Source organism: Thunnus albacares, chromosome 19, assembly GCF_914725855.1.
Source record: "Thunnus albacares chromosome 19, fThuAlb1.1, whole genome shotgun sequence".
NCBI lineage: Eukaryota > Metazoa > Chordata > Actinopteri > Scombriformes > Scombridae > Thunnus > Thunnus albacares.
The window spans coordinates 29,473,480-29,498,866 of NC_058124.1; the positions used below are offsets into that span (position 1 = coordinate 29,473,480).

General features: G+C 41.7%; 3 protein-coding genes and 2 long non-coding RNA genes across 6 annotated transcripts in view; 3 read left to right on the plus strand and 2 right to left on the minus strand.

The window, feature by feature from the left end:
• Window positions 1-53: 53 nt before the first annotated feature.
• On the plus strand, window positions 54-2,325 carry LOC122970028 (tripartite motif-containing protein 16-like). Its single transcript, XM_044336118.1, has one exon. The coding sequence runs from the start codon at window positions 599-601 to the stop codon at window positions 2,264-2,266; it is 1,668 nt and encodes a 555-aa protein (XP_044192053.1). The 5' UTR covers window positions 54-598; the 3' UTR covers window positions 2,267-2,325.
• Window positions 2,326-3,541: 1,216 nt separating this feature from the next.
• On the plus strand, window positions 3,542-9,113 carry LOC122970354 (E3 ubiquitin/ISG15 ligase TRIM25-like). Its single transcript, XM_044336470.1, has 3 exons — window positions 3,542-5,822; window positions 6,118-6,158; window positions 9,075-9,113. The coding sequence occupies exons 1-3, from the start codon at window positions 4,676-4,678 to the stop codon at window positions 9,111-9,113; spliced, it is 1,227 nt and encodes a 408-aa protein (XP_044192405.1). The 5' UTR covers window positions 3,542-4,675.
• The window catches only part of cdc42se1 (CDC42 small effector 1), a 28,197-nt gene continuing 9,449 nt past the window's right edge, over window positions 6,640-25,387 (plus strand). The window contains exons 1-2 of one of the 2 annotated variants that reach the window (XM_044336210.1): window positions 6,640-7,236; window positions 17,717-18,137. In XM_044336210.1, coding sequence (XP_044192145.1) covers window positions 17,985-18,137 — 153 coding nt within the window. In that variant the 5' untranslated portion in view covers window positions 6,640-7,236; window positions 17,717-17,984. Of the gene's footprint in view, window positions 7,237-14,392; window positions 14,670-17,716; window positions 18,138-25,387 lie in introns of those variants that run through there. The other variant, XM_044336211.1, reaches the window with a different exon arrangement.
• LOC122970143 lies at window positions 10,269-13,306 on the minus strand. The gene is made up of 3 exons (XR_006399150.1): window positions 11,804-13,306; window positions 11,623-11,693; window positions 10,269-11,099 (listed from the first exon to the last, which is right to left on the minus strand). It is a non-coding gene; the product is annotated as an uncharacterized LOC122970143 (long non-coding RNA).
• Window positions 14,729-15,014, minus strand: LOC122970153. The gene is made up of 2 exons (XR_006399160.1): window positions 14,862-15,014; window positions 14,729-14,766 (listed from the first exon to the last, which is right to left on the minus strand). It is a non-coding gene; the product is annotated as an uncharacterized LOC122970153 (long non-coding RNA).

Below are 25,387 nucleotides of genomic sequence, written 5' to 3' on the forward strand. Positions count from 1 at the left end.
TCTCTGCTGTGACGGGCCCTGGAACCTGACTGAAATTTCTCCATGATATCGTTATTTCCTAAGAAGGACAGAAGCTGTGAGTAGACATTTTTTTTCCAAGACTTTTGATAGAAATTGCAGTTTTTAAAATGGGTCGGAAATTATCTAGAACGGTTGAATCGAGGTTGGGCTTTTTAATAATGGGATGTACTATTGCATGTTTAAGGCTGGACGGAACAGAGCCAGTTTCTAGACTACTGTTTAGGATGCGTAATATTGTGGGACCAACTGTGTCAAACACTTCTTTTAAGAGGCATGGTGAGAGAATATCCAGAGGACAAGAAGTTGGCTTAGTGTGTGTGACTATGTCTATGATATGATCAAGGGACACAAACTGTGTCCCTTTAACTGAGACTTCACTGTAACTGATGCCCCTTCAAACACAACAAGCTCCACTTCCTGGTTCCCTCCCCTTCAGATCTACAGTTTGCAGATGGGTGGAACCAACATGTGATGCAGTATAAGAGCTGCAGGCAGCATTCACTGCGGAAACACATGTTGTTCAGATCAGAGCTCAAACTTGTTTCACTTTCTCAGGAAGTTGCCACTGAGAGCAGACATGGCGCAGAAAGGAGATCAGCTGGACCGAGAAACCTTCTCTTGTTCGATCTGTCTGGATCTACTGAAGGATCCCGTGGCTATTCCCTGTGGACACAGCTACTGCATGGGCTGTATTAAAACACACTGGGATAGAGAGGATCAGAAGAAGATCTACAGCTGCCCTCAGTGCAGACAGGCCTTCACACCGAGGCCTGTCCTGGTGAAAAACACCATGTTAGCAGCTTTAGTGGAGCAGCTGAAGAAGACTGGACTCCAAGCTGCTCCTGCTGATCACTGCTATGCTGGACCTGAAGATGTGGCCTGTGATGTCTGCACTGGGAGGAAGCTGAAAGCCCTCAAGTCCTGTCTGCAGTGTCTGATCTCTTACTGTGAGAATCACCTCCAGCCTCATTATGATGTAGGTCCATTAAAGAAACACAAGCTGGTCGACCCCTCGGAGAAGCTCCAGGAGAACATCTGCTCTCGTCATGATGAGGTGATGAAGATGTTCTGTCGTACTGATCAGCAGAGTATCTGTTATCTCTGCTCTGTGGATGAACATAAAGGCCACGACACAGTCTCAGCTGCAGCAGAAAGGACTGAGAGGCAGAGAGAGCTCGAGGTGAGTCGACAAAACATCCAGCAGAGAATCCAGGACAGAGAGAAAGATGTGAAGCTGCTTCAGCAGGAGGTGGAGGCCGTCAGTCGCTCCGCTGATAAAGCAGTGGAGGACAGTGAGAAGATCTTCACTGAGCTGATCCGTCTCCTCCAGAAAAGAAGCTCTGATGTGAAGCAGCAGATCAGATCCCAGCAGGAAACTGAAGTGAGTCGAGTCAAAGAGCTTCAGGAGAAGCTGGAGCAGGAGATCACTGAGCTGAAGAGGAAAGACGCTGAACTGAAGAAGCTCTCACACACAGAGGATCACAACCAGTTTCTACACAACTACCTCTCACTGTCACAACTCAGTGCATCTACAGACTCATCCAGCATCAATATCCGTCCTCTGAGACACTTTGAGGATGTGACAGCAGCTGTGTCAGAGCTCAGAGATCAACTACAGGACGTCCTGACGGAGAAATGGACAAACATCTCACCAACAGTGACTGAAGTGGACGTTTTACTGCCACAACCAGAACCCAAGACCAGAGCTGGATTCTTAAAATATTCACGTGAAATCACTCTGGATCCAAACACAGCAGACACACTGCTGTTATTATCTGATGGAAACAGAAAAGCAGAGCGAACGAAACAACACCAGCTTTATTTTAGTCACCCAGACAGATTCACTGATTGGTGTCAGGTCCTGAGTAGCGAGAGTCTGACTGGACGTTGTTACTGGGAGGTGGAGTGGAGAGGGAGAGGAGTTGAGGTAGCAGTCACATACAAGAATATCAGCAGAGCAGGACCTGAATCTGGATTTGGACGTAATAACCAATCTTGGTCTTTAGATTGTGACAATGACAGTTATACATTTTGGTTCAATGATATCTCAACTCCCGTCTTCGGTCCTCGTTCCTCCAAAATAGGAGTGTACCTGGATCACACAGCAGGTATTCTGTCCTTCTACAGTGTCTCTAAAACCATGACTCTCCTCTACAGAGTCCAGACCACATTCACTCAGCCTCTCTATGCTGGACTTTATCTTTGTTATGAAGGAGACACAGCTGAGTTGTGTAAACTCAAATAGACAGAAGTCATTTCAGACTTCATGTGTCAGATTCTGTTGTAATTCTTCATGTTTTTGTCTCCATTGTTTCTGAGAGCTCGTTGCTGTGGTGTTTCTGAACTGCACAGAGATCAGCTGTCAATCAAACTGGGATTATCAACACTTTTTTCTTTTCATTTCTTGTTCTGTTGATGTTTTCAGTTTCTTTAAATGTGACTTTTTGCTGTGTGTTTTTATCCATGGAGGCTATCGCTGCTCATGATGACGTCTTTTACCTTCACTGACGTTTCTTCAGATGAAAATATAAACTTCTCTTTGTTCTAAATGTTAGTTTCATGTTTGTATTGATGTATTTGTGTAAATTCATGAAGAAATGTACAATTAAACTGTAATTATCATGATAATAATCATTTATTATGTTCTTGTACATAGCTGACATTCTGGGTTAAACTAACTGATTGTGTGGATGAAGTGAATCTGAACATGAAATCATTGAACAAGAGTCATTTAACAGACTTTACTGATTGGATGTGTGAACAATCTGAAGCTTTACATAATCAATAAAGATGTTTTTTCAACAGTGAGCAAAGTATTTTCTTCTGTCTTCATCTCAGGATCTCATTCAAAGCTTCTGGAGAAAATGTGAAACTAAAATGAGAGTTTATTTGAGGCAGTTTTCCTCCTGAAACACCACAAAGTCCAGAGTTCATGTTCAGAGCAGACAAACGTTTGTCAGTCAGTCTCTGAACTTTCAGCTTTCTTCACTAAAGCAGCTTTGTCACAGAGGAAAGAGCAGAGTTTTCTATTACTTGTTGCTTTTAACTAACAAGATTTTATTTGTTCATTTAGTTGATAAAGTCTTTGTTATACAGGCCTAAAAAACTGGAAAATAGTAAGAATTCATCTGATCAAGTTTGGGTTTGAAGAAGGTTTGTTGCGTCCTGACAAACAGTGATTGTCAGGTCGCTTTGGCTTCCTGTCTCAGGAGCCGGTGGGCGGGGCTGGAGATGGCGTCAGTAAACTACCTGCAGCTGGGTAGTTCAGGCCTCCAGCCTATTTGGGAGGCTTCTTGTTAACCTCTTTCTCTTCTCTTCCTCCCAGGCCTCCACAGACAGATGGCTCAGGGTTTATGTTTTGTTTGCACACATCACGTACTTCACTCATCTACACACTGCATTCATTATTGACCTAGTTGACTAACATTATTATTATATTTTATCTTAAGTTGACAATAAATGTCATTTTACAAGCTTTAATCATGTGTGATTCCCTTTTTTGTTAATGAGCCAGTTCATGACAAATGGGGACTCGTCCAAACTTGCCTGAGTGTGAATAATGACAGACTTTTCTTTGGTAAACTTAATTCTTTGTAAATTTGAGTCAAATTGTCTTTTTGTGGGATTATTTGTTGGCTGTCTTGTTTAAAACCTGGGATATGTCGTGGTATCCATACGGCATTTGTGTAGGTGTTATAGCAGGCCTCTTGTTGCCGGTGTGGAGGCGTTTCACACATGAAATTGTATATTTTCATCCTTGGATTCAGGTTTTGGGGTAAGAATTATTCGGTGTAGTTGGGAGTAGAGGAGCAGCATTTGTCCCCTGTTTTAGTTTTATTTACTTAACTGTGTTTTGCCAGTTTTAGTTGAGGTACTAATTCAGAGCCATCTTTAATAAGAACCACTCAGTGTTTATTTAAACTTGAAGATCTCTTAATGTTTGCATGTTACAATTTCTGTTAAATGAGGTTCTTTAATGTTATCAAATTAATGAGTGAAGTGGAGAACGACTGTAGTCGATGCGTCCTGATGCAATAAACTACATTCATCTTCCTTGTATGTGTGTGTGCTGAGTGAGAATCTGCTGGCTGAAGGTAGCAGTGAAAACATGTTGGAGTTTCACTGATTTGGTCATTCTCCCAATAAGCAAGTGGAATGGACACAGCAGAGTGGACAGACTGATGCACTGATATTCAACATGGTAAAAGCTGCATATAATAGCTACGACGCCTGTGCTCTAAGTTGTCAGTCAGCTGTTTTTTTAACCAATAAATAGAAATTGATCTGATTTTAAATAAGAGTTACAGAAATATGGAGGCATCACCAAACCCTGACATGCCAACAAGTATTTCACAGCTAAATGTAAAAGTGTTTTCAGATGGTGAACAGCTTTTAACTGAGACTTCAATGTAACTGAGGAAACAGTTTTAATTCACAGTGCTGCTCCTCGTCCTGATAACCATCCCTGCCCCTTTAAACACAACAAGCTCCACTTCCTGGTTCCCTCCCCTTCAGATCTACAGTTTGCAGATGGGTGGAACCAACATGTGATGCAGTATAAGAGCTGCAGGCTGCATTCACTGCAGAAACACATGTTGTTCAGATCAGAGCTCAAACTTGTGCAACTTCTCAGTCGTTGCTACTGAGAGCAGACATGGCGCAGAAAGGAGTCCAGCTGGACCGAGAAACCTTCTCTTGTTCGATCTGTCTGGATCTACTGAAGGATCCGGTGGCTATTCCCTGTGGACACAGCTACTGCATGGGCTGTATTAAAACACACTGGGATAGAGAGGATCAGAAGATCTACAGCTGCCCTCAGTGCAGACAGACCTGCACACCGAGGCCTGTCCTGGTGAAAAACACCATGTTAGCAGCTTTAGTGGAGCAGCTGAAGAAGACTGGACTCCAAGCTGCTCCTGCTGATCACTGCTATGCTGGACCTGAAGATGTGGCCTGTGATGTCTGCACTGGGAGGAAGCTGAAAGCCCTCAAGTCCTGTCTGCAGTGTCTGATCTCTTACTGTGAGAATCACCTCCAGCCTCATTATGATGTAGGTCCATTAAAGAAACACAAGCTGGTCGACCCCTCGGAGAAGCTCCAGGAGAACATCTGCTCTCGTCATGATGAGGTGATGAAGATGTTCTGCCGTACTGATCAGCAGAGTATCTGTTATCTCTGCTCTGTGGATGAACATAAAGGCCACGACACAGTCTCAGCTGCAGCAGAAAGGACTGAGAGGCAGAGAGAGCTCGAGGTGAGTCGACAACACATCCAGCAGAGAATCCAGGACAGAGAGAAAGATGTGAAGCTGCTTCAACAGGAGGTGGAGGCCGTCAGTCGCTCTGCTGATAAAGCAGTGAAGGACAGTGAGAAGATCTTCACTGAGCTGATCCGTCTCATCCAGAAAAGAAGCTCTGATGTGAAGCAGCAGATCAGATCCCAGCAGGAAACTGAAGTGAGTCGAGTCAAAGAGCTTCAGGAGAAGCTGGAGCAGGAGATCACTGAGCTGAAGAGGAAAGACACTGAACTGAAGAAGCTCTCACACACAGAGGATCACAACCAGTTTCTACACAACTACCCCTCACTGTCACAACTCAGTGAACCTACAGACTCATCCAGCATCAATATCCGTCCTCTGAGACACTTTGAGGATGTGACAGCAGCTGTGTCAAAGCTCAGAGATCAACTACAGGACATCCTGACGGAGAAAAGGACAAACATCTCACTGACAGGGACTGAAGTGGACGTTTTACTGCCACAACCAGAACCCAAGACCAGAGCTGGATTCTTAAAATATTCACGTGAAATCACCCTGGATCCAAACACAGCACACACACTGCTGTTATTATCTGATGGGAACAGAAAAGCAGAGCGAACGAAACAACACCAGCTTTATTTTAGTCACCCAGACAGATTCACTAGATGTTGTCAGGTCCTGAGTAGAGAGAGTCTGACTGGACGTTGTTACTGGGAGGTGAAGAGGGGAGGGGAAAGTGTTGATGTAGCAGTCACATACAAGAATATCAGCAGAGAAGGATATGAATCTGCGTTTGGACGTAATAAACAATCTTGGTCTTTAGATTGTAAAACTAACAGTTATACATTTTGGTTCAATGATATCTCAACTTGCGTCTTCGGTCCTCGTTCCTCCAGAGTAGGAGTGTATCTGGATCACACAGCAGGTATTCTGTCCTTCTACAGCGTCTCTGAAACCATGACTCTCCTCTACAGAGTCCAGACCACATTCACTCAGCCTCTCTATGCTGGACTTTATCTTTGTTATGAAGGAGACACAGCTGAGTTGTGTAAACTCAAATAGACAGAAGTCATTTCAGACTTCATGTGTCAGATTCTGTTGTAATTCTTCATGTTTTTGTCTCCATTGTTTCTGAGAGCTCATAGACATTCTGGGTTAAACTAACTGATTGTGTGGATGAAGTGAATCTGAACATGAAATCATTGAACAAGAGTCATTTAACAGACTTTACTGATTGGATGTGTGAACAATCTGAAGCTTTACATAATCAATAAAGATGTTTTTTCCAACAGTGAGCAAAGTATTTTCTTCTGTCTTCATCTCAGGATCTCATTCAAAGCTACAGAAACTCTGTTTTCTGTCTGATTGGACTAAATATCTTTGGTCATGATCACCTCGTCTACTAACAGCAGAACGTCTGCAGCACATTTTACTTCCATTTCATTGGTATAGAGGCTCATTATGAGGGGATACTATGAAGGGTCTGAACTTGTACAGTATATGAGGGTTAAAAGGTAAAAGATGCTTTACATAGATAAACAAAATGGCAAAAAGACGTTCCAACAACAACAACAACAACAACAGAGCAGCAGGAAAGACAAAAGGAGAAAACAAATGCTGTAAAAAAAAGAATAAAAGAATCAGCTTTATAAAGCTGAGTTTTGGAGCTTATTTGACATTAAACATGATATGTACACAGTACATTGTGTGATGTGTCTGGGTCTGATGAGTCTGTGGAGTCAGCAGGTGGTGCTGTTTGACTGATAAACTGTCTCACAGGGAGCAGAGGAGGAAAAAATAAAAAACGTGTCCAGTAGAGAAGCTGGAGGATGGATTTCCTGGTTGGAGCCACACCTCAGACAGAGAGAGAGAGAGAGAGAGAGAGAGAGCTGGTTAATGATCCCACACTGCAGATCTCATTCTGCTGCTCGTCTGTTCGCTGGCTGATCGTCTCTTGGGTGAGTCTGCTGCTGCTTCTGGTTTTAAACTGCTGGATCCACACAGGAAAAGTTCAACTTTAACTGAATTAATAACGTCAAAACTTCCTGAAATGTTTAAATGTGTCAGCTGAAGTTAAAACAGACCTCAGAGTTCAACCTTCAAACTGACAGAAAGTAAAACAGACTTTTTTTTTAAATGACTTCATGTGACTTTAAAGCTTTTTAAGGAGTTTTTAAAAGTACTTTTCCACATACTTTTGGTGAAGTAGGCAGCAGTGATTGTGATTTTACAGCTGAAAGATAGTTAATGAATTAATCAACAGACATGTAGATGTTTTAAAGAAAAGTCAAAAAATAACTTGTAACATGTATTTAAGTGACTTCTGGTTTGTGTGTGTGTGTGTGTGTGTGTGTGTGTGTTAATATAGGGATAATTAAGGCCGTGTGAAGCGTTTGAATTATCTGTCCTGCAGTTCAGGGAGGCTGGTGTTACACTGTTTTCTGTGACCCGTCAAATCTTGTGACCTAATTTTTTTGAATTTCAGTCTTAAGGACGTTTCGTGTGGAAGACTTAATGTTGGATTCAGGTTCATGTAAACAGATGGACACAAGACTTTCTCACAAGACATTTTCTAATCAGGTCACAGAGTCTGAAGCGTCACAGAATAAACTGTAACACCGGGTCTGTGTTACTCTGTGGTCTTCTGCATCTTTGAAGTTGTAGTTTGGATTTCTTTTTTATCTTTAAGTGGTTTGAATTTCTTCTGAACTTCAACTGAAACTGTGTCAGATGTTTCATGTCTGTGTCCAGGGTGTGTTTAACCTAGCTAAGCACAAAAACTGGAAGCAGGGGGAAACTGTTAGCCTAGCTTAGCACAAAGACTGGAAGCAGGGGGAAACTGTTAGCCTAGCTTAGCACAAAGACTGGAAGCAGGGGGAAACTGTTAGCCTAGCTTAGCACAAAGACTGGAAGCAGGGGGAAACTGTTAGCCTAGCTAGCTTAGCACAAAGACTGGAAGCAGGGGGAAACTGTTAGCCTGGCTTAGCACAAAGACTGGAAGCAGAGGGAAACTGTTAGCCTTGCTTTGTTAGCCTAGCTTAGCACAAAGACTGGAAGCAGAGGGAAAGTGTGAGCCTCGCTCCATCAAAAGAGGAAAAAATTCAGAAAATATCCTGCAATTTTAATCACAACAAACTCTTTAAGATTCTGGTGGTTTAATTAAGTACGATCAGTCATTATCAACCACAAGAGTAAGTTGTGCTAATTTATGTTCATTTTAGTGCACTCATATATGTACATGTTGCATTCTGGCAGCTCAAAGCTTTTTAATTAATATTCCAAACCGCAAATCACAGACTTCAATTATCACCAAGCTAATATTTGTTAGCTGCAAGCTAATGATTTCTTGCTGATATATTAGCCAGCTAGCTAAGAACCAACCAAGAGGAATGTAACAGGAACAGGCTGATATGTTTAGTAAATCTTCTTGTTTTTGTCTTCCCCAAAAGATCAGATGGATATCAGTTTAAAGTTTTTCTGTTTCTGTGTGTCACAGTACAGAGACAGATGTGTTTAGCCTAGCTTAGCACAAAGACTGGAAGCAGGGGGAAATCTGTTAGCCTAGCTTAGTGCAAAGACTGGAAGCAGGGGGAAACTGTTAGCCTCGCTCCATCAAAGGAGACATAAATCCATCTTCCAACAACTCCAAAACATTGACTGATGTCCTTTTATTTTCCTTTTCTGTCCTGCTGGTTTTGTATCTAACAGCAAAGGTTTTGCTAAGTTTTACTTTTTAAAAACTTGGGTGTTGTTTTGGGATTTGTTTCCAGATCGACTCTCAGTCAGTAAAAAACAGCAAGAAAAAAGGTTTTTTGATCCCAAAAGTCCCAGCTGACCTGGAGGTGAAAGGTCGGAGGTCGCAGGATTGAGGGACCAGGACGAATCAGAGAAATGTTTCAGGAACCTGAGCTAAAAATAAACTCCTCTGTGATGCAGTCGGGTTTGAAACATGTAGTTCTCAGTGTGAAGGAGCCAAATTACAGGTCTGGAGTCAGTTTAGAGGAAGAAGCTGCTGACTGTGGCGAGCTGCAGGAAACACTGAACGCTCAGCTGTGTTCATGAGCTGCAGGAAAAATGAGAAAAATCTTATCTAATGTCCCTGCAGACTCGTGTCGTGTGATATGAACTTACTTTCTATAATATTTTACTGTTTTCAGGCTGCAACTAACGACTGTTTTCATCATCCATTAATCTGACAATGAATATCGTGAGTAATCGTTTAATAAAGACATTAAAATGTCCATCATGTCGTTTATCAGTGTTTGATGCAGATGTTTGTTTGTGACAGAAAACAGCTGCTGTTGTTTACAGCTGTGTGTGTGTTAGTTTAATCTGAGTATGTGACACATAAACACACTGACGGACTGAAAACTGTCTTCACATATCTGAAGTTTATCAGCTCCAAGAGATCAACATGGTTATAGTCAGTTTGTTGTTAGTTCCTGGTCACCTTGTTAGTTCCTGGTCACCTTGTTAGTTCCTGGTCACCTTGTTAGTTCCTGGTCACCTTGTTAGCTTGTTGTTAGTTTGTTGTTAGTTCCTGGTCATCTTGTTAGCTTGTTGTTAGTTTGTTGTTAGTTCCTGGTCACCTTGTTAGCTTGTTGTTAGTTTGTTGTTAGTTCCTGGTCACCTTGTTAGTTTGTTGTTAGTTCCTGGTCACCTTGTTAGCTTGTTGTTAGTTTGTTGTTAGTTCCTGGTCACCTTGTTAGTTTGATGTTAGTTTGTTGTTAGTTCCTGGTCACCTTGTTAGCTTGTTGTTAGTTTGTTGTTAGTTTCTGGTCATCTTGTTAGCTTGTTGTTAGTTTGTTGTTAGTTTCTGGTCACCTTGTTAGTTTCTGGTCACCTTGTTAGCTTGTTGTTAGTTTGTTGTTAGTTCCTGGTCATCTTGTTAGCTTGTTGTTAGTTTGTTGTTAGTTCCTGGTCACCTTGTTAGCTTGTTGTTAGTTTGTTGTTAGTTCCTGGTCACCTTGTTAGCTTGTTGTTAGTTTGTTGTTAGTTCCTGGTCACCTTGTTAGCTTGTTGTTAGTTTGTTGTTAGTTTCTGGTCACCTTGTTAGCTTGTTGTTAGTTTGTTGTTAGTTTCTGGTCATCTTGTTAGTTCCTGGTCACCTTGTTAGTTCCTGGTCACCTTGTTAGCTTGTTGTTAGTTTGTTGTTAGTTCCTGGTCATCTTGTTAGTTCCTGGTCACCTTGTTAGTTCCTGGTCACCTTGTTAGCTTGTTGTTAGTTTGTTGTTAGTTCCTGGTCACCTTGTTAGCTTGTTGTTAGTTTGTTGTTAGTTCCTGGTCATCTTGTTAGTTCCTGGATGTGTCTGAACATGACTGTGTGCAGCTGATGTGCAGGTGAAGTCCTCGGGCGGCTGGATTAGTGTTTTGACTGTGTGCAGACTGTTCAGCAGCAGCAGATATGTGTCATCCCTTCACCTCTCTGTGAGCTGAGCTCATCCTCAAACAAAAACTCTTCTGTCAGTTAAATCGCTGCAGATGTTCTCGGGACTTTCTCACTGACTCAGGGCTTTTTGTTTCTCAGTGATGTTGGACTGAACTCTGTCCGCGTGTTGGATTGTGCCGTTGCCATGGTGATATGAACTCGTTGAACTTTCTTCTCGTGTGAATCTTTTCTTATTTCAGTGGCTGTGTTTCAAATGTGACACAGACCTTTAAAATCACCCAAAAAAAATCATTAAGTGTGTGGTGACAGGAGCAGGAAGTGAGTGTGAGCGGCGTCTGGACGGGTCGGCGAGCTCGTTCACAGCAGCGTGTGGCGGCTGGACTCCGACCTCAGTGTTTGTTAGTGTGGAGAGAAGTGGATTTAACCTTCAGCCTGCAAACACACAGACACACACACACACACACACACACACGGGGGGGGGGGGGGGGGGGGGAGTCTTATCAGAGCTGTTCTGCTGCCAAACTCAATACATTTTTTTTACTAATTAAAGGAAGGAAGACAAAGCAGTTTATTATCTTGTGTTTTTAAATTTATCCAACAGTCTGATCTGATCTGGTCTGATCCAGTCCAGTTTCAGGTGTGTGTATATGTGTGTGTGTATGTGTGTGTATGTGTGTGTGTGTGTGTGTTTTCTCTATGTCAGCAGAGATGTGAAAGGTTGTCGTTGTGTTTTTTAAAAAACAGGAGCGACCGTTAACCAGCCGGGAAGTTTTTCCGTTATATATGTGAATGAAAAGAGTTCATTGTGAAGCTGCTCTCTCTCTCTCTCTCTCTCTCTCTCTCACCTCCCCGTCACATATATGGGTCATGGAAAAGGAGACAGAATCACACAACTTGAAAGTCTCGTCCACTCAGAAACATGTTTTTCTTGTTTTGAAGCTTTCTCTGAGCTCACCTTAAATCTCAGTTTTAACACCTGGACGAACCTGCAGGATTTGTGCCAGTCGTGGTCCAGAAACTTGAAGCCTGCAGACACAAACACTGAGACGCTCTTTACAGTGAAGGAGAAAACTGTAGAAACAGTGTAGAAGGGATCTTTAACATGTTCAAGTTTATAAAAACTTTATAATAATAACCTTAAAGAGAGGAAAGAATAAAGAAACGCAGCAGCAAACTTTACTCCATGTTTCTCTTTGCTGTTCAGAGTTTTACTGTAAAACTAGACAGCAGGACAACAACCAGGATAGCAGGCTAGCTTCCAGTAGCCCTGCTAGCTTCCAGTAGCCCTGCTAGCTTCCAGCAGTCCTGCTAGCTTCCAGTAGCCCTGCTAGCTTCCAGTAGCCCTGCTAGCTTCCAACAGCCCTGCTAGCTTCCAGTAGCCCTGCTAGCTTCCATTAGCCCTGCTAGCTTCCAGTAGCCCTGCTAGCTTCCAGTAGCCCTGCTAGCTTTCAGCAGTCCTGCTAGCTTTCAGTAGCCCTGCTAGCTTCCAGCAGTCCTGCTAGCTTCCAGTAGCCCTGCTAGCTTCCAGTAGCCCTGCTAGCTTCCAGCAGTCCTGCTAGCTTTCAGTAGCCCTGCTAGCTTCCAACAGCCCTGCTAGCTTCCAGTAGCCCTGCTAGCTTTCAGTAGCCCTGCTAGCTTCCAGCAGTCCTGCTAGCTTCCAGTAGCCCTGCTAGCTTCCAGCAGTCCTGCTAGCTTCCAGTAGCCCTGCTAGCTTCCAGCAGCCCTGCTAGCTTCCAGCAGCCAAGCTAGCCTCCAGTAGTCCTGCTAGCTTTCAGTAGCCCTGCTAGCTTCCAGTAGCCCTGCTAGCTTCCAGTAGCCCTGCTAGCTTCTCTTGTTCTTCTGTAGAAGAAGGTAAACAGTGCAGGTGATGAGGTTGCAGATTGCATGAAGGAGAACCTTCGGTGGCCTCCAAACTTGCAAAAAACATGAAAGTTCCTCTCTAGAGTCAGTGTTTAATTTGTCCCTTCTGGGCTTCTGTAGAAACATGGCGGCTCTGTGGAAGAGCAGCTGTTCCCTCTGTAGATATAAAGGCTCATTCTAACGCAACGAAAACACAACGATTCTTATTTTCAGGTGATTAAACACGAATTAAAACATACTTCTGAATATTATATTCTGTTTCTGCCAAGTCTGTTCTGTCACTCTGCACCTTTAAAGTTACTCTTCTTCGTTGGTATCAGTACTTTGTCCTGCAGCAGTGGATCAGCTGACACATATCAGTGAGTGTTGTGTCTCTTTGTGTGACGCTGTTGAGATATTACTGAACATGTGAACAAAGAAACTCTGGAGTCTTTATCGCTGATCCGTCTGCGTTTAGAAACCAGGAAGTGAAGCGAACAGAAACACTTCAGTCTGACAGCCGCAGACTCTTATCAGGACGTTTAGAGAAGCTGCTATAGATTATTCTGAAGTTCCTTCTTCTCTCAGCTGATTAAAGCCATCATGTGACTCTTCAGTTTGTGTCTGAGACCTCCGGGCCACCGTCTGTCTGCTGAGCGGTGCGTTCACTGTCTGACGGAGAAGTCTGTTGTTGTTTCAGCTGATCTGCTGCCTCACTTTTATCTGTGAAGCCTATTATTATTATTATTATTATTATTATTATTATTATTATTATTTAAACAACATTTACTGTTTATATGATGGACATTTAACTGCTGGTCCATATTCTGTTCTGTCCGTTCTCCTCATTTTAAACTCTAACAGCTGAATATACATATTTTTATTATAAATGTATATTTTCTATCATTTATGATGACTTGACTTTGTCCTTCAGAGCTGCAACTAACAATTATTTCTGTAATCGATTCATCTGCCGACTATTTTTACAATTAATCAATGATCAATGATTAATCAATCATTTGGTCAATAAAATGCTCATCACAACCTCCTGGAGTCCAAGCTGACGTCTTGTGTCTAATGTAACATTCACAGTCATGTAAAACCAACAAATCCTCTCATCTGAAAGCTTCGACCAGCCAATGTTGAAACAGTTATTTTATGATCCCGACTCGGAAATAAACCAGATTCTGATCCGTTAAACTTCCTGTAACGTTTTATTTTCCGTCCTGTGAACAAACTGTAACTCTGCTCAGTTTTAGTTCTTAAATTCAAACTGACAGTCGGGCGGGACGGACCGTACCATCTGCAGACCGAGGAGGGGTGTGTGTGTGTGTGTGTGTGTGTGTGTGTGTGTGTGTGTTTCTGCTCCTGTTGGTTCAGGCCGTCGTCTCCACAGTTTTCCTGTTCTTCCTCCTCACACTGACATCATGGGACAAATATTCTGCTAACACACACACACACACACACACACACACACACACACACACACACACACACACACGTGTGGTCATGGGAAGGCTGGTCATGAGGTTTAAATAGAGTCAGGAAACTGAGTTTGAACTGCTGAAACAAGAGTCTTAAAGTCCTTTTAGTGCCACCTGGAGGCTGTAGTCACGTCCATAATGATGCTTATTGATGACTTAAAGGATCATTCTGCTGATTTTCTATATTTGTCTTCATGTTTGGATCCAAACCAACGATGAACTGATCTACTAACTAGTGTTTGTATCTTCACCGCTGCACCGCTGGGTCACATGATCCTTCATCAGGAAGAGTTTGGTCACGTTAGTTTGTTTAGAAACGGCTCCAAAGACTAATAACAGCATCATGTTTTCAGTCTCTGGAGAGTAGTTCTTTCATACTTTCATACTTTAACTGCATCAAGCTGATAATACTTGTTTGTATTTTTACTGAAGTAGGATTTTGTTTGGAGTGTTTCTGACCAGATGACGGCGCTAAACGGAAAGTCAGAGGATCAAAGTTATAATAAACGTCTGAACCAAAGACGTTCGTGCAGCTAACGTGGCTCAAATTAAACAGAAACTCGTCTTTTCTGTGTTTCGCTCCTGTTAAATCACATGAGGACGTCTCACAGTTGTCCTGCTGAGGCTCTTTATGAGGCTGCAGACCTCCAGGTTTGGGAACCACTGAGCTACAGGAAAGGTCAGGTGATCACTCAAGTCATTAAAACTCATTGTAATTCCCTCGAAGCACAGGCAAAAGTTTATTTGTAGCTTTCTCTCCAAATCCACCGTGAAAACTACAGACACACACACACACGGTATAAAGACAAAGTTAGCGGAAATAAAAGCCTTTACAGCATCAAAGTAAAATAAAGACAAAAACACGAATTACCTCGTTGGCTGCGTTCTGCAAATAAGGGAATTATCCTTGGTCCTTGAAGGGTCCTTAAACATTTCACAACCACTTAAACAGGTTGATATTTAGCATGTATCTTAGCTGGAGCACATGTGCATCTTAACCTGCTCATTTCTCCCTTCTCACGTACGTCAGAACAGCACAACTGGCTTTTCTAAATAAAAGTGGCTGTTTCACAATAAAAGCTATCTTACTGACATTACAAATTACAAACAACGGTTACACTCATCCTCTGATCCAGTCTGACCAGTGGTTGTCTCACTCTGGACTAAAGTTCAGATGAACCGTCCTGCAGCTGGAAGGACAAACAGAGACATTTTTATAAGATAGAAACAGAAATCTGATCAGCCTGATTGATTTTTGACAGTTCAACAAACTGAACTTTTCTCTGCAGCTGCTTCAGGATGAATTAATTCAAATCGTTTCCCTTCACAGTGTGTCCTCTGTGTCCGAGCTCTCAGCATAAACAGGAAGTCTTCATCCGTCCCTCAGGTGAAGCTCATGTCTGTGTTTTTGAGGCCTTCAGGCTCGTCACAGTGTGAATTCCTCTCTTGTGTGTTCAGATCTGTGCTGACGTGAAGCATGAAGCTGCTTGTTTCTTGTGTCTCTGCCCTGCAAAACATTCTTTCTTTATCATCTGCTGAAATGTTTTGGACGGACTCCAGACGTCTTCTCGCGGCCGGTCCAGCGCTGCTCACACTGAAAATAGAAACACAGAGAGAAAAGTTTAACCCCTTACGTAATCAGGAAAACACTCTCTTATCGTCCAGACTTTGACTTTCACTGTTCAGCAAAGAATTTTTGGGGGAGTTGAAAGAGTGAAAACATGAGACTGAAACGCTGACGGGGACCTTCTGTTAGTGGCCGAACATGCAGCCACATTCTCTAAATGTTCAGAATGAGACGTTCAGTGAACACACGTCTGCATCTATAACTCACAGTATCAACAATCTGTTATCAATAAAGTGTTACAATGAAGCGTGTGTCAGTAGTTCAGCTGTATCTCTGGGGAACACCCCCAACTCCAGGACTGATGTCCAAATAAGGAAATGTGCGTCATGCAGCAGGTGGATGTGACTCCCCTCACTGAGACCTGCTGATAGACGTCACAGCGGAGCAGAGGAGAGACACTGAGATAGTGATGTAACCGACCTGCTCGCTGGTATCTGACACAGTTTATTTTTCTTCCTGAAAACAAATAATTTTTGTATGAAACAAATATTTGTACTATAATGTATTTGTATTCGGGAACACCCCTAGTGTAAATCTGATTCCTTGCTGCCTCCGTTATAAAAGAGACGTCTGTGAAACTGTAGACGAGACGCCTCAAACTGAAAATAAGGTTAATTATGACTCTTTGTATTATGAATTTTAATCCATGAAGGTTTTATATTTGTAAAACTTTCTAAACTAAAAGCTACAAACACTTTTCACTCGTGCGCCAGATGAGCATCAGATTGAATTAGACGCCATCTTTGAGTCCAGTATCCAGTCTCAGAACACGTCCACTGGTTCATCTGGTTCCACACAGACATGAACGAGCAGCAGCAGCTCTCTCAACGATGACGTCAGCAGAATAACTTTCACAGATGACTCAACACATTATGACGAGTTATTAACGACTCACGTTGGATAATTGTTTGTGTTTCAGCTGATAAGACGCAGCGCTCTGTTATCAGAGTTTCACTTTAACACCTGAACGCACCGCCGATCGCTCCGCCGTGTTAACGCCCATAAAACTCTAAAATTAAGTGACTTTAACGAGAAGCAGAGCAGGCGTGTGTTTCATTAAGACGCAGCAGCTGCAGAATGAATTTACTGGACTGCAAAAGCATCAGAGGAGCTAAAACGATCAGCTGATGAAATGTTCAGGTTGAATTATAGAGATGATCAATCAATAATAAAACACAATCATTAGTTGCAGCCTGAGAAAGAAGCTGCATCATTATGATTATAAAATGTGGAAAAAAGTACAAAACAAAAAGAAAAGATTGTTTCTGTAATCAGTCATCACACTGTAAACATGTGACCTGCGGGGTCAAAGGTCAGCGCTGTTGTTCTCTGTGTGAATATCGAAGCGACTTAACGGACAGTTTCTGTTCGTTCAGTCGAGTCTGTTTCATCTGGAAACGACCAGAAACTCTTTAATTTCAACTTTACAAGCCTGTGAGTGTGTGTGTGTGTGTGTGTGTGTGTGTGTGTGTGTGTGAGTGTGTGTGTGTGTGTGTGTGTGTTTCCTGTGCTGTGTTTGAACCACACCCAGTGTTTAGTCATGCTTAATGTGTTCGCTGTGTTGACGTCTCACAGAGTTTTGGTTCCCATGCAGCTGAACAGGCAGAGTGTGTTTCTGCTGTTCTTCCATCTTTGTGGGGACCAGTTTGACTTTCAGGACATTCTGGGATATTTTTAGGACGTTTCCACGGTTACAGAGTGAGGATGGCTTTGGGAAAAAAAAGGGGGGATAATCTTTTAAAGTGATGAGAAAGTGAGTGAGGACGTTTCTGAAAAGGAAGCATGTTTTTGTAAAGTGACGACAGTCTGCTGGAGCTTCAGGTGTCGTCTCTTCCTCTGAGGTTTGACTTCAGGTCAGTCAGAAGTGTGTTAGTTTAGAAACCTCATCAGGGATAAAAGAAAAACACTGATTGCAAAAGGTGAAGTTACACAAGCAGCAGCAGATTTCTCAAGACGATAAATCATCTCTGAAAACAAGCGATGACGAAATGATGTGACTGGAAAACACCCACGAGATGAACTTTAATTCATTCAAGTTTAAATAAAATGTAAGAATGAAATGTAAACAGTTTGTAATTTGTTGCTTTGTGTCTCCACAGAAGTGAATCTGCAGCTCTCGACTCCTCAGTTTGGATTTAAAAACACACATTTTGGATTTTCGCCACTTTTCGAGGAGTTCACACAGTTTTTCTCTTTTACTTCTGGACGTCTGAGGATCAGTGAGTTTAATCTGATCCTCATTGGATATTTTCTTCAGTCTGCGTCCTCCTGCTGTCCGTCACTGGACGGTATTTAGCTCCAGGTGGGGTATATTTTGGGGTTTTTTTTGGTCGTCCGTGTGTCAGCTGCGGTGCAGTTTTCGGCTGAATGCCCCAGGATTACCCGCAGGCTGCAGTTCCTCCTCCGGCCTGCAGGGCGGCAGCAGCGAGCAGCAGCAGCCGGCCGCTGGAGACGCGGAGCGTCGGCATGAGCGACTTCTGGCACAAGATGGGCTGCTGCGTGGTGGCCAAACCACCGCCGGTGAGACAAACACACACACACACACACACACACACACACACACACACACACAAACACACACACACACACACACAAACACACACACACACAGTTTAACTTCACTCGAGAGGAAACAAGTGGCAGAACTTCCTCTTCCTGTTTCACCATGAACTCTGACCTCCAGCAGGCCGACGCCCTCTTCCTGCTCTGTCTGTTCCCTTTTTTTTTTTACACTTCGTTCCACATGATGTACTTTATGGCCAAAAGTATGTGGACAGTCACGCCCAGGGTTCGTGTCTTCAGGTGTTACTTCTGCAGTTTTCTGTTAGTTTCATGTGTTGATGTGAGGAAGGTTACAGACTCCTCCTCATCATCATCATCATCACTCCACACAGATCTGATGTTTTCAGCTCTTCAGCCTGGCGGTAAACTTTTCTTCGACATTTTGGGACTTTTACAAGTTTTTTGGTGCATAAAACAGGTGTTTGGATAATTATGAACCACAGCTGAGGAAGTTTTAAAGTATCTGGTCATAAATTTATTTATCGAGCGACTTTAAAAGTCGAGCTCATGATGCAGCAGCAGGAGAAGTCAGTGACATGCAAACCAGAGAAATGTGCAGCAGGACTGAAAGTGTTGGTTTATTGACATGATGTGAGGTATAATGTAAATAACATAAACAAACATTCTTCAAAAAGGCTCCTAATGTACAAATAAGAAAATGAATTGAAGCAGCTCGACCAACACAGGATTCATGAGGCTGAGTCTCAGCTTGTTCCTCCAGCTGTGTGTCAGCAGTTTGTTCGTTAACATGACGGTAACGACGACTTTATAAAGAAAAGGTTTTATGTGGACTGTAATGCCGACTTATCGGCCGACATCAGCGTCAGTCTGGTTCCTTCGTGTGTTGCAGTCGGTGTGTTGGTGACTATAATGAGAGGCTGCAGAGAGGAAACGCTGCTCTGGTCTGTTTCTCCCCAGAGACGCCCTCCCGCCTTCCTCTGTCTGTATTTTTAGGGTTTTCTGTTTGTTCCATTGTGGCACTGCAACAATACACTTTTAATAAACACACACACACACACACACACACACACACACACACACACTGATGCCAGCTGTGACTTCACTCTCAGGGAAGTTGAACTGAGCTTCCTTTGTGAAACTCAGCAGGTTCAGACTCCAACAGGAGGCTCTCCGTACATATACATATAGATGCCACGTAGGTGATGTCACCTCGCTCGCCTCCTGCGCTGGCGGACATGTTGGAGGTCTGTCTTCAAGCTCTGTGAACAGCTGATTGTGTTCCACACAATTTATAACCATCAAGAGGAAAAGTTTGGCAATTTTTTTTTTTTTAAACATCTTTGTCCACAAGTCCGACCAGATTCTTCCTCCAATCAAAGCTGCAAAATCTGATTAAAAGATGTGAATAGTTTTGTATTTATGTTAATATCATCACTCATCTGTTTAATCACTCTTCTACTGTAAACTGGACTTTAAACACCGGTTTACATTTCATCATTTATGTTTGTTGAATAGTAGCTTCTTAGACTTCACGTGAGTCTGTTTGACAAATGAATATGTGGTTCAAACTCTTCAGTCTTGAAGGAACAAATGCATCAATAATTAAACCGATTAATCTCGTCTCCATGAGTCCTCCATACACACCGCTGTTACCATCAACATAGTACAAAAATAATATCAGATAGTCTTTTCAAAATGTAATAATACAGTTACAGAGAGAGAGAAAAAGAAAGAGAAGTAAAAATTTAGAAAAAAAACATTTAAAACATTTTATTTTTTTACTTTTATGACAAAAATCTAAAATAATAATAATAAACATGAGACTCCAGGAACTCTGTAAATGTATCATTTATCCATGAAAACACACTGAGTGTTATCTTAAATTATGTGAACTGGTCAGTTGTCTTAGCACGCTACCTAGCTACTTAGCTACTTAGCTACCTAGCTACCTAGCTACTTAGCTACCTAGCCACCTAGCTACCTAACAGCTAACTATAACCATTTGGTTGCTTATATACATCTGATTAGCACAATAGCTAATGTTGCTAATAGAAGCTCGTACCTTGTGCCTGTGCAAACGGCAATAAAGTTTCTTGAATCTAGAAGAGGGTGACCGTATTTTCAAACCCCCAAACCGGGACCTGTAAGTTATACGTTGCCGCACGTTCATGCACGCACACATGTATGCACTTTTACAAGCGTCATAGACATTTTCATCAGGATGGGGGACAATTATTTCAGCGCTTAGCACACCTACTAGTATTAAGATGGCTGTCACCGGCATTTGACCCATTGAAGTTGGTCGAAACGTTGCTACTTCCCACTTGTAGCCACTGCTTATGTTTGGTCGTCTTATTACGATCTTTCAACGGTATTTCCACCGTGTACGACCCGAAAACGTACTCTTGCCGTGTGTGCAGAACGCAGCATTTTTGTTGCTGAGTAAGCCTCAGCATGACAGCTAAGCGTTAGCATACCGTTAGCATACTGACAGGTTCTGTCAGAAAGTGCCGCAAGCGTCGGAGGCTAGCAACAACCGCAACAACGACACTTTGATTGACACACATACAGACAAATCAGTGTTGATTCAGACATTGTTTATGTTTTTATATTGGTTTAGGAGACAATCCCGGACAAACCAGGACGTCTGGTCACTGTTATGTAGAAACTAGTATTAGCAAAGTTACCAAAATGTAGTATGCTGTGTTGTGTTTGCATTTGGTTTCACCATCTTTGTCAACTACAGGAAAAACTAACCTATTAGAAGAAGTGAAATAATCTACTGAGAGCTAAACTTGTTTTGGGGAAAATGTGTTTAATAGTTTTAAAGAGAATTTCGGGGTTTTCAATAGAGAGCAAATGTTGTGACGGCTCTTCCATTCTAGCTCTTGTACAACTAGCTTATCTGAGTTTTATTGTTTGGTTTTGAATAAGGTTTTCTTACTTCTGGAGCAGATCCTGGAAGTTCTGGTTTCATCTAATCTCTCTAAAACTGACCCAGAATAAGACACTGTGAGGAATCATTTCTACATTTTTTACAATAAGCATGGAAGCTAGTTGTGTTTTATCTTTGCTAGCCAGCCTCTAATAGCTACTGCAGCTTTTAAGTGGCTAGTTAGCATGTTACTAAACTACCCAACAGCAAACTATCACTTGTACTTTTACATTTGATACCATTTGGCTCATGTTGCAGAAGCAAACTAGTGTGAGTAAAATCAACTCAATTTAATCTGGTGTCAGTAAAGTCAGTTAGCTGCTATTATTAAAAGCTTCTCATGTACAAGTTTGAGTTTTCTTCTTCTGTCAGTTACTGGAAGCAGTTTGGAGCTCAGGGGATTCAGCGGTAACCATGCTAACAAAACCCAAAACACCGTCTATATTTTGTTATATTTTTATAACAAAGTCCCAAATTTTCCACTCAGACTGACCTCAGAAGGTCAATGTTCTCCTTACTGAGAAAGTCTGTTTGCTGACAGACATGTGATGTCACTGATCAACCGCTCTCATTTTGAAATCCCAGCCTCTTCCTGCGCTTTTTAAACAGTGATGACGCACCGGTTCCATGAAGGAGAGCAGATCTGCTGTTTATCAGGTCAACACAGACGTTGCCAGGAGAGTTTTTTACTTCCACATGTTTGATCAGAGAACGAGCTGCAGTGTTACGTAATCTAACCGCTCTGGGACCAGTTTGGTCTCAGCTTGTTCAGTCAGGGAATTCCTGGAATATCAGGGAGTTTTCATGCACGGAGAAAAGTGAAACTGTGTGACTGAAAAACATGAACAAACCAGTCGGGAAGAAAAGTTTAAAGCCGTGGAAACAATCCAACTTCTGTTTGAAGAAATGTTGAACCAGGAACAACATTTAACAGCGTTTGTGTCCTTTTTTAAAGCTGCTATGAAATGACTCACCATCTCTGCTTTTTAACGTTTTTAATGTTGTGTTTACAGCTTGTTTGTGCTGACAACAGGTGAAAAAAATAATAAACAAGGGAATTTTAACCAAGTAGTTTAGTTGCTTAAACTTAAAGAAATGTTAACCATAGAGGTGTCAGATCAGAGAATATTGATAGATTGGTGTTTTTGAAGTCACTGACAATCGATCTGTTTTGTTGTTTTAGTAAGAGAACATGTGATCTGATGCTTCATGGAGAGATCGATTAGCATGTTACATGTTAGCATGTAAATAAAATAACATATAAAGGACAAAGCATAGAACCCTGAGGAACCCCACAGGTCATTATTGACACTGTTAATGTTGCTGTTTCTACTGGAAATAGGCAGCTGTTTGCTAACATGTTAGCTTCTTTATAAGCTGCTAATATGTCAGATGTTGTGATTACAGAAAACGTGGCAAATTATAACGAATAAAGCTGAATTACCTGAAGTTTTTTTTAAGGAACCCATTATGTTGTGTGTTACATGTTAACATGTGAATTGAAACCCCACAAGTCAATATTGACACTGTTAATGGGACGATCATGTTGCTGTTTCTGCTGGATGTGCTAACATGTTTAGAAACTGATATACTGCTGCTGATATAGTAGATGTTTTATTTACAGAATCATCGGAACTAAAGATGAACAGCAACGTTAGAAAATATCTGCTTGTTTGATAAAAAGTCAACAGTACAAAGTAAAAGTTAACTACGGCTCCCAAGATGCATTTCAGCAAGAAACATCCAATCACAGAGCTCCAAACTCTGTTGCAGAAGCTAAAGATTGCTGCAGATGAAAGTAACTCACCTTGGGTCAATTTTGGATCAATTCTCCATAGCGACAGCAGCCGAGGATCATGGGTATTGTAGTGTTAATTCAAACTGGTGGTCAGAACATAAACATGTATGATGGTTATATTATCCAGGAAAGTTTCTGTGTTCAGAGATCTTGTAAAGAAACATGATGTGAAAACAGAATAAAGAAAAAAAACACTTCACTACTCTGTTAAAATCAGCTCCTGATGGAGGAGATCCAGCCGTGGGCGGAGCTGACTCACTCCCAGATGGAGGAGCGGGATGCCAACATGTTGTGTGTGTGTGGGGGGGGTTTTTTAGTCCACCAGTCTGCCATCTGATGTCCTTATAAGTCATGTGTGCTGAGCAGCGGCTGCTGTGTGATGAGTGATTCTGAGGTTTTTAACACCAAAGTATTCACATGTGGAGGAAACGATGAAGAGCTCCGCTGTTACTCTTCATCACCGTGAACACACACACACACACACACACACACACACACACACACACACACACAGAAACACTCACTACAGAACCAAATGTGGATTCATCCGCCACTGAAAATAGTCCCCAACAAATGCAGCATTTCCTCCTGTTTGTTTGATAAAACTACACTGAGCAGCTGTTTCAGGAATCATCAGGGACAGACTAACCACACAGATTTATTGATGATAAGAAAAATATATAATATAATATAATATAAAATAATATAGAAAACAGTCATTTGAATCATTTTGGAAGGAAATTATTAATTAACATACGTCGTTGTTTAGTTTTATTTTCAGTTTTATTGCAACAAACCAGAATAAAATTTAAATAACTTCCTGCTGAGAATATTAAAGAATATTATGTTTTATCTTTTTCAGTCCTATTTCTATTAATAACCTCATACATGTGTTTGTGTTGCATATTTTATTTATCAGAATAACCAGAACAACTTTAAAAATGAAGAAATATTTGATGTGAATAATTCAATTCAAGCTTTATGATGAATTATAAAGTGATGAACATTTACTCAAAGTTCATCTTCTTCAAGTCAAACCTGCTGCTGTAAATATTTAGCTGGAACATCACAAACAATAAATAACAGCAGCAACTATTCAGTGAACTCTTTACATTCAGAGGAACTTTGAACATTGAACTCTAACTGAGGACTGAAGCTGTTGATTCGTGTACAAGCTTCAGACAACAACAACAACAACAACAACAACAACAACAAATGACTGAGAGAGAAGTTTCTTCTCAGTAAATCAGCTCATTGTAGGAACATCTTTGCTCCTTTTATATCAGAGTTTCAGTGATCTAACAAACCTGAACCCCCGTCGCCCTGATCGACCCTCCACTGCTGCGGTTACATAAGAGCGCTCAATAATCCTGAGGAACATAAGCCTCTTAAATCAAATCTAAATTGTTCTGATTGTGGCCAAGATGTGTTCTGGATCAGCGCACGTTTCCCCACATGAGGATTAACTGGACTTTGGGAGCAAAATAGCATTTTAATGAGGCGTTTGGTGGCTGTTTGCCAGAGCTCAGAGTGTTCCTGAACGCAGCACAGAGAGCTGCAGCAGCGTCACCGAAGGAGGAAAATAAATTAAAACTTCATTAGTTGTTAATGTGAAGATAAATCCTGTCTGCTCACTCATGTGTTCATGTTTCTATGAAAAGCAACAAGTCTGGATGTGACGGAGCCTGAACGCCTCGTCTGAACGATTACTTCACTGTCTGACTGAAGAATCAGAGAAAAGTATTTCTACTGTTACAGCTGCCAGTGAAACCAGTACGCCCAATATGACATGATATGCTGAATCACTGGTGATTGACGGACTTATAAGAAGTTTAGTTGCAGCTTTGGATGCAAATCTCACTTGTTTGCATTTCACTTTGTAACTTTTCATCATATTTTACAATCATATTAATTTTAGTTGCTCTTATTGTTGGATGTTTCACGTTTCACAAGTTTCTTTTATTCTTCATTCTTCTTCATGAGTCTTTTTTGTTTGACTTTATTTATATTACAGAGAAAAACGATATAAATAAACATTATAACTGCTGTAATGTTAATAAAGTTAATAAAGTTACTAGTGAATGAACGTAGAGACAAAGTGAAACCTCACACACACCTGCAGCGTGTTGAAAAGGTGTTTTAATGTAAATCAGATGTTTGTGTTTGTTGTGTTTGTGTTCGGAGCTTCATGACGATCCGACTTTAAAACCTGGAGACGAGTTTGAAACTCAGCAGGACGTGATGAAAGTCTCTGAGTATGTAGACGTGTAGAAACACATCAGACGACGAACAACAAGTCAAGATCATAACTAACACACACACACACTTACACACACACACTTACACACACACACACACACACTTACACACTTACACACTTACACACACACACTTACACACTTACACACACACACACACTTACACACACACACACACACACACACACACACACACACACACTTACACACACACACACACACACACACACACACACACACACACACACACACACTT

Coding starts and splice junctions, on each gene's coding strand:
- LOC122970028 (XM_044336118.1), top strand. CDS start 599: ATGGCGCAGAAAGGAGATCAGCTGGACCGAGAAACCTTCTCTTGTTCG.
- LOC122970354 (XM_044336470.1), top strand. CDS start 4,676: ATGGCGCAGAAAGGAGTCCAGCTGGACCGAGAAACCTTCTCTTGTTCG. Junction 5,823..6,117: donor TGGATTCTTAAAATATTCAC/GTGAAATCACCC, acceptor TAAAACTAACAG/TTATACATTTTGGTTCAATG. Junction 6,159..9,074: donor TATCTCAACTTGCGTCTTCG/GTCCTCGTTCCT, acceptor AGTAAAAAACAG/CAAGAAAAAAGGTTTTTTGA.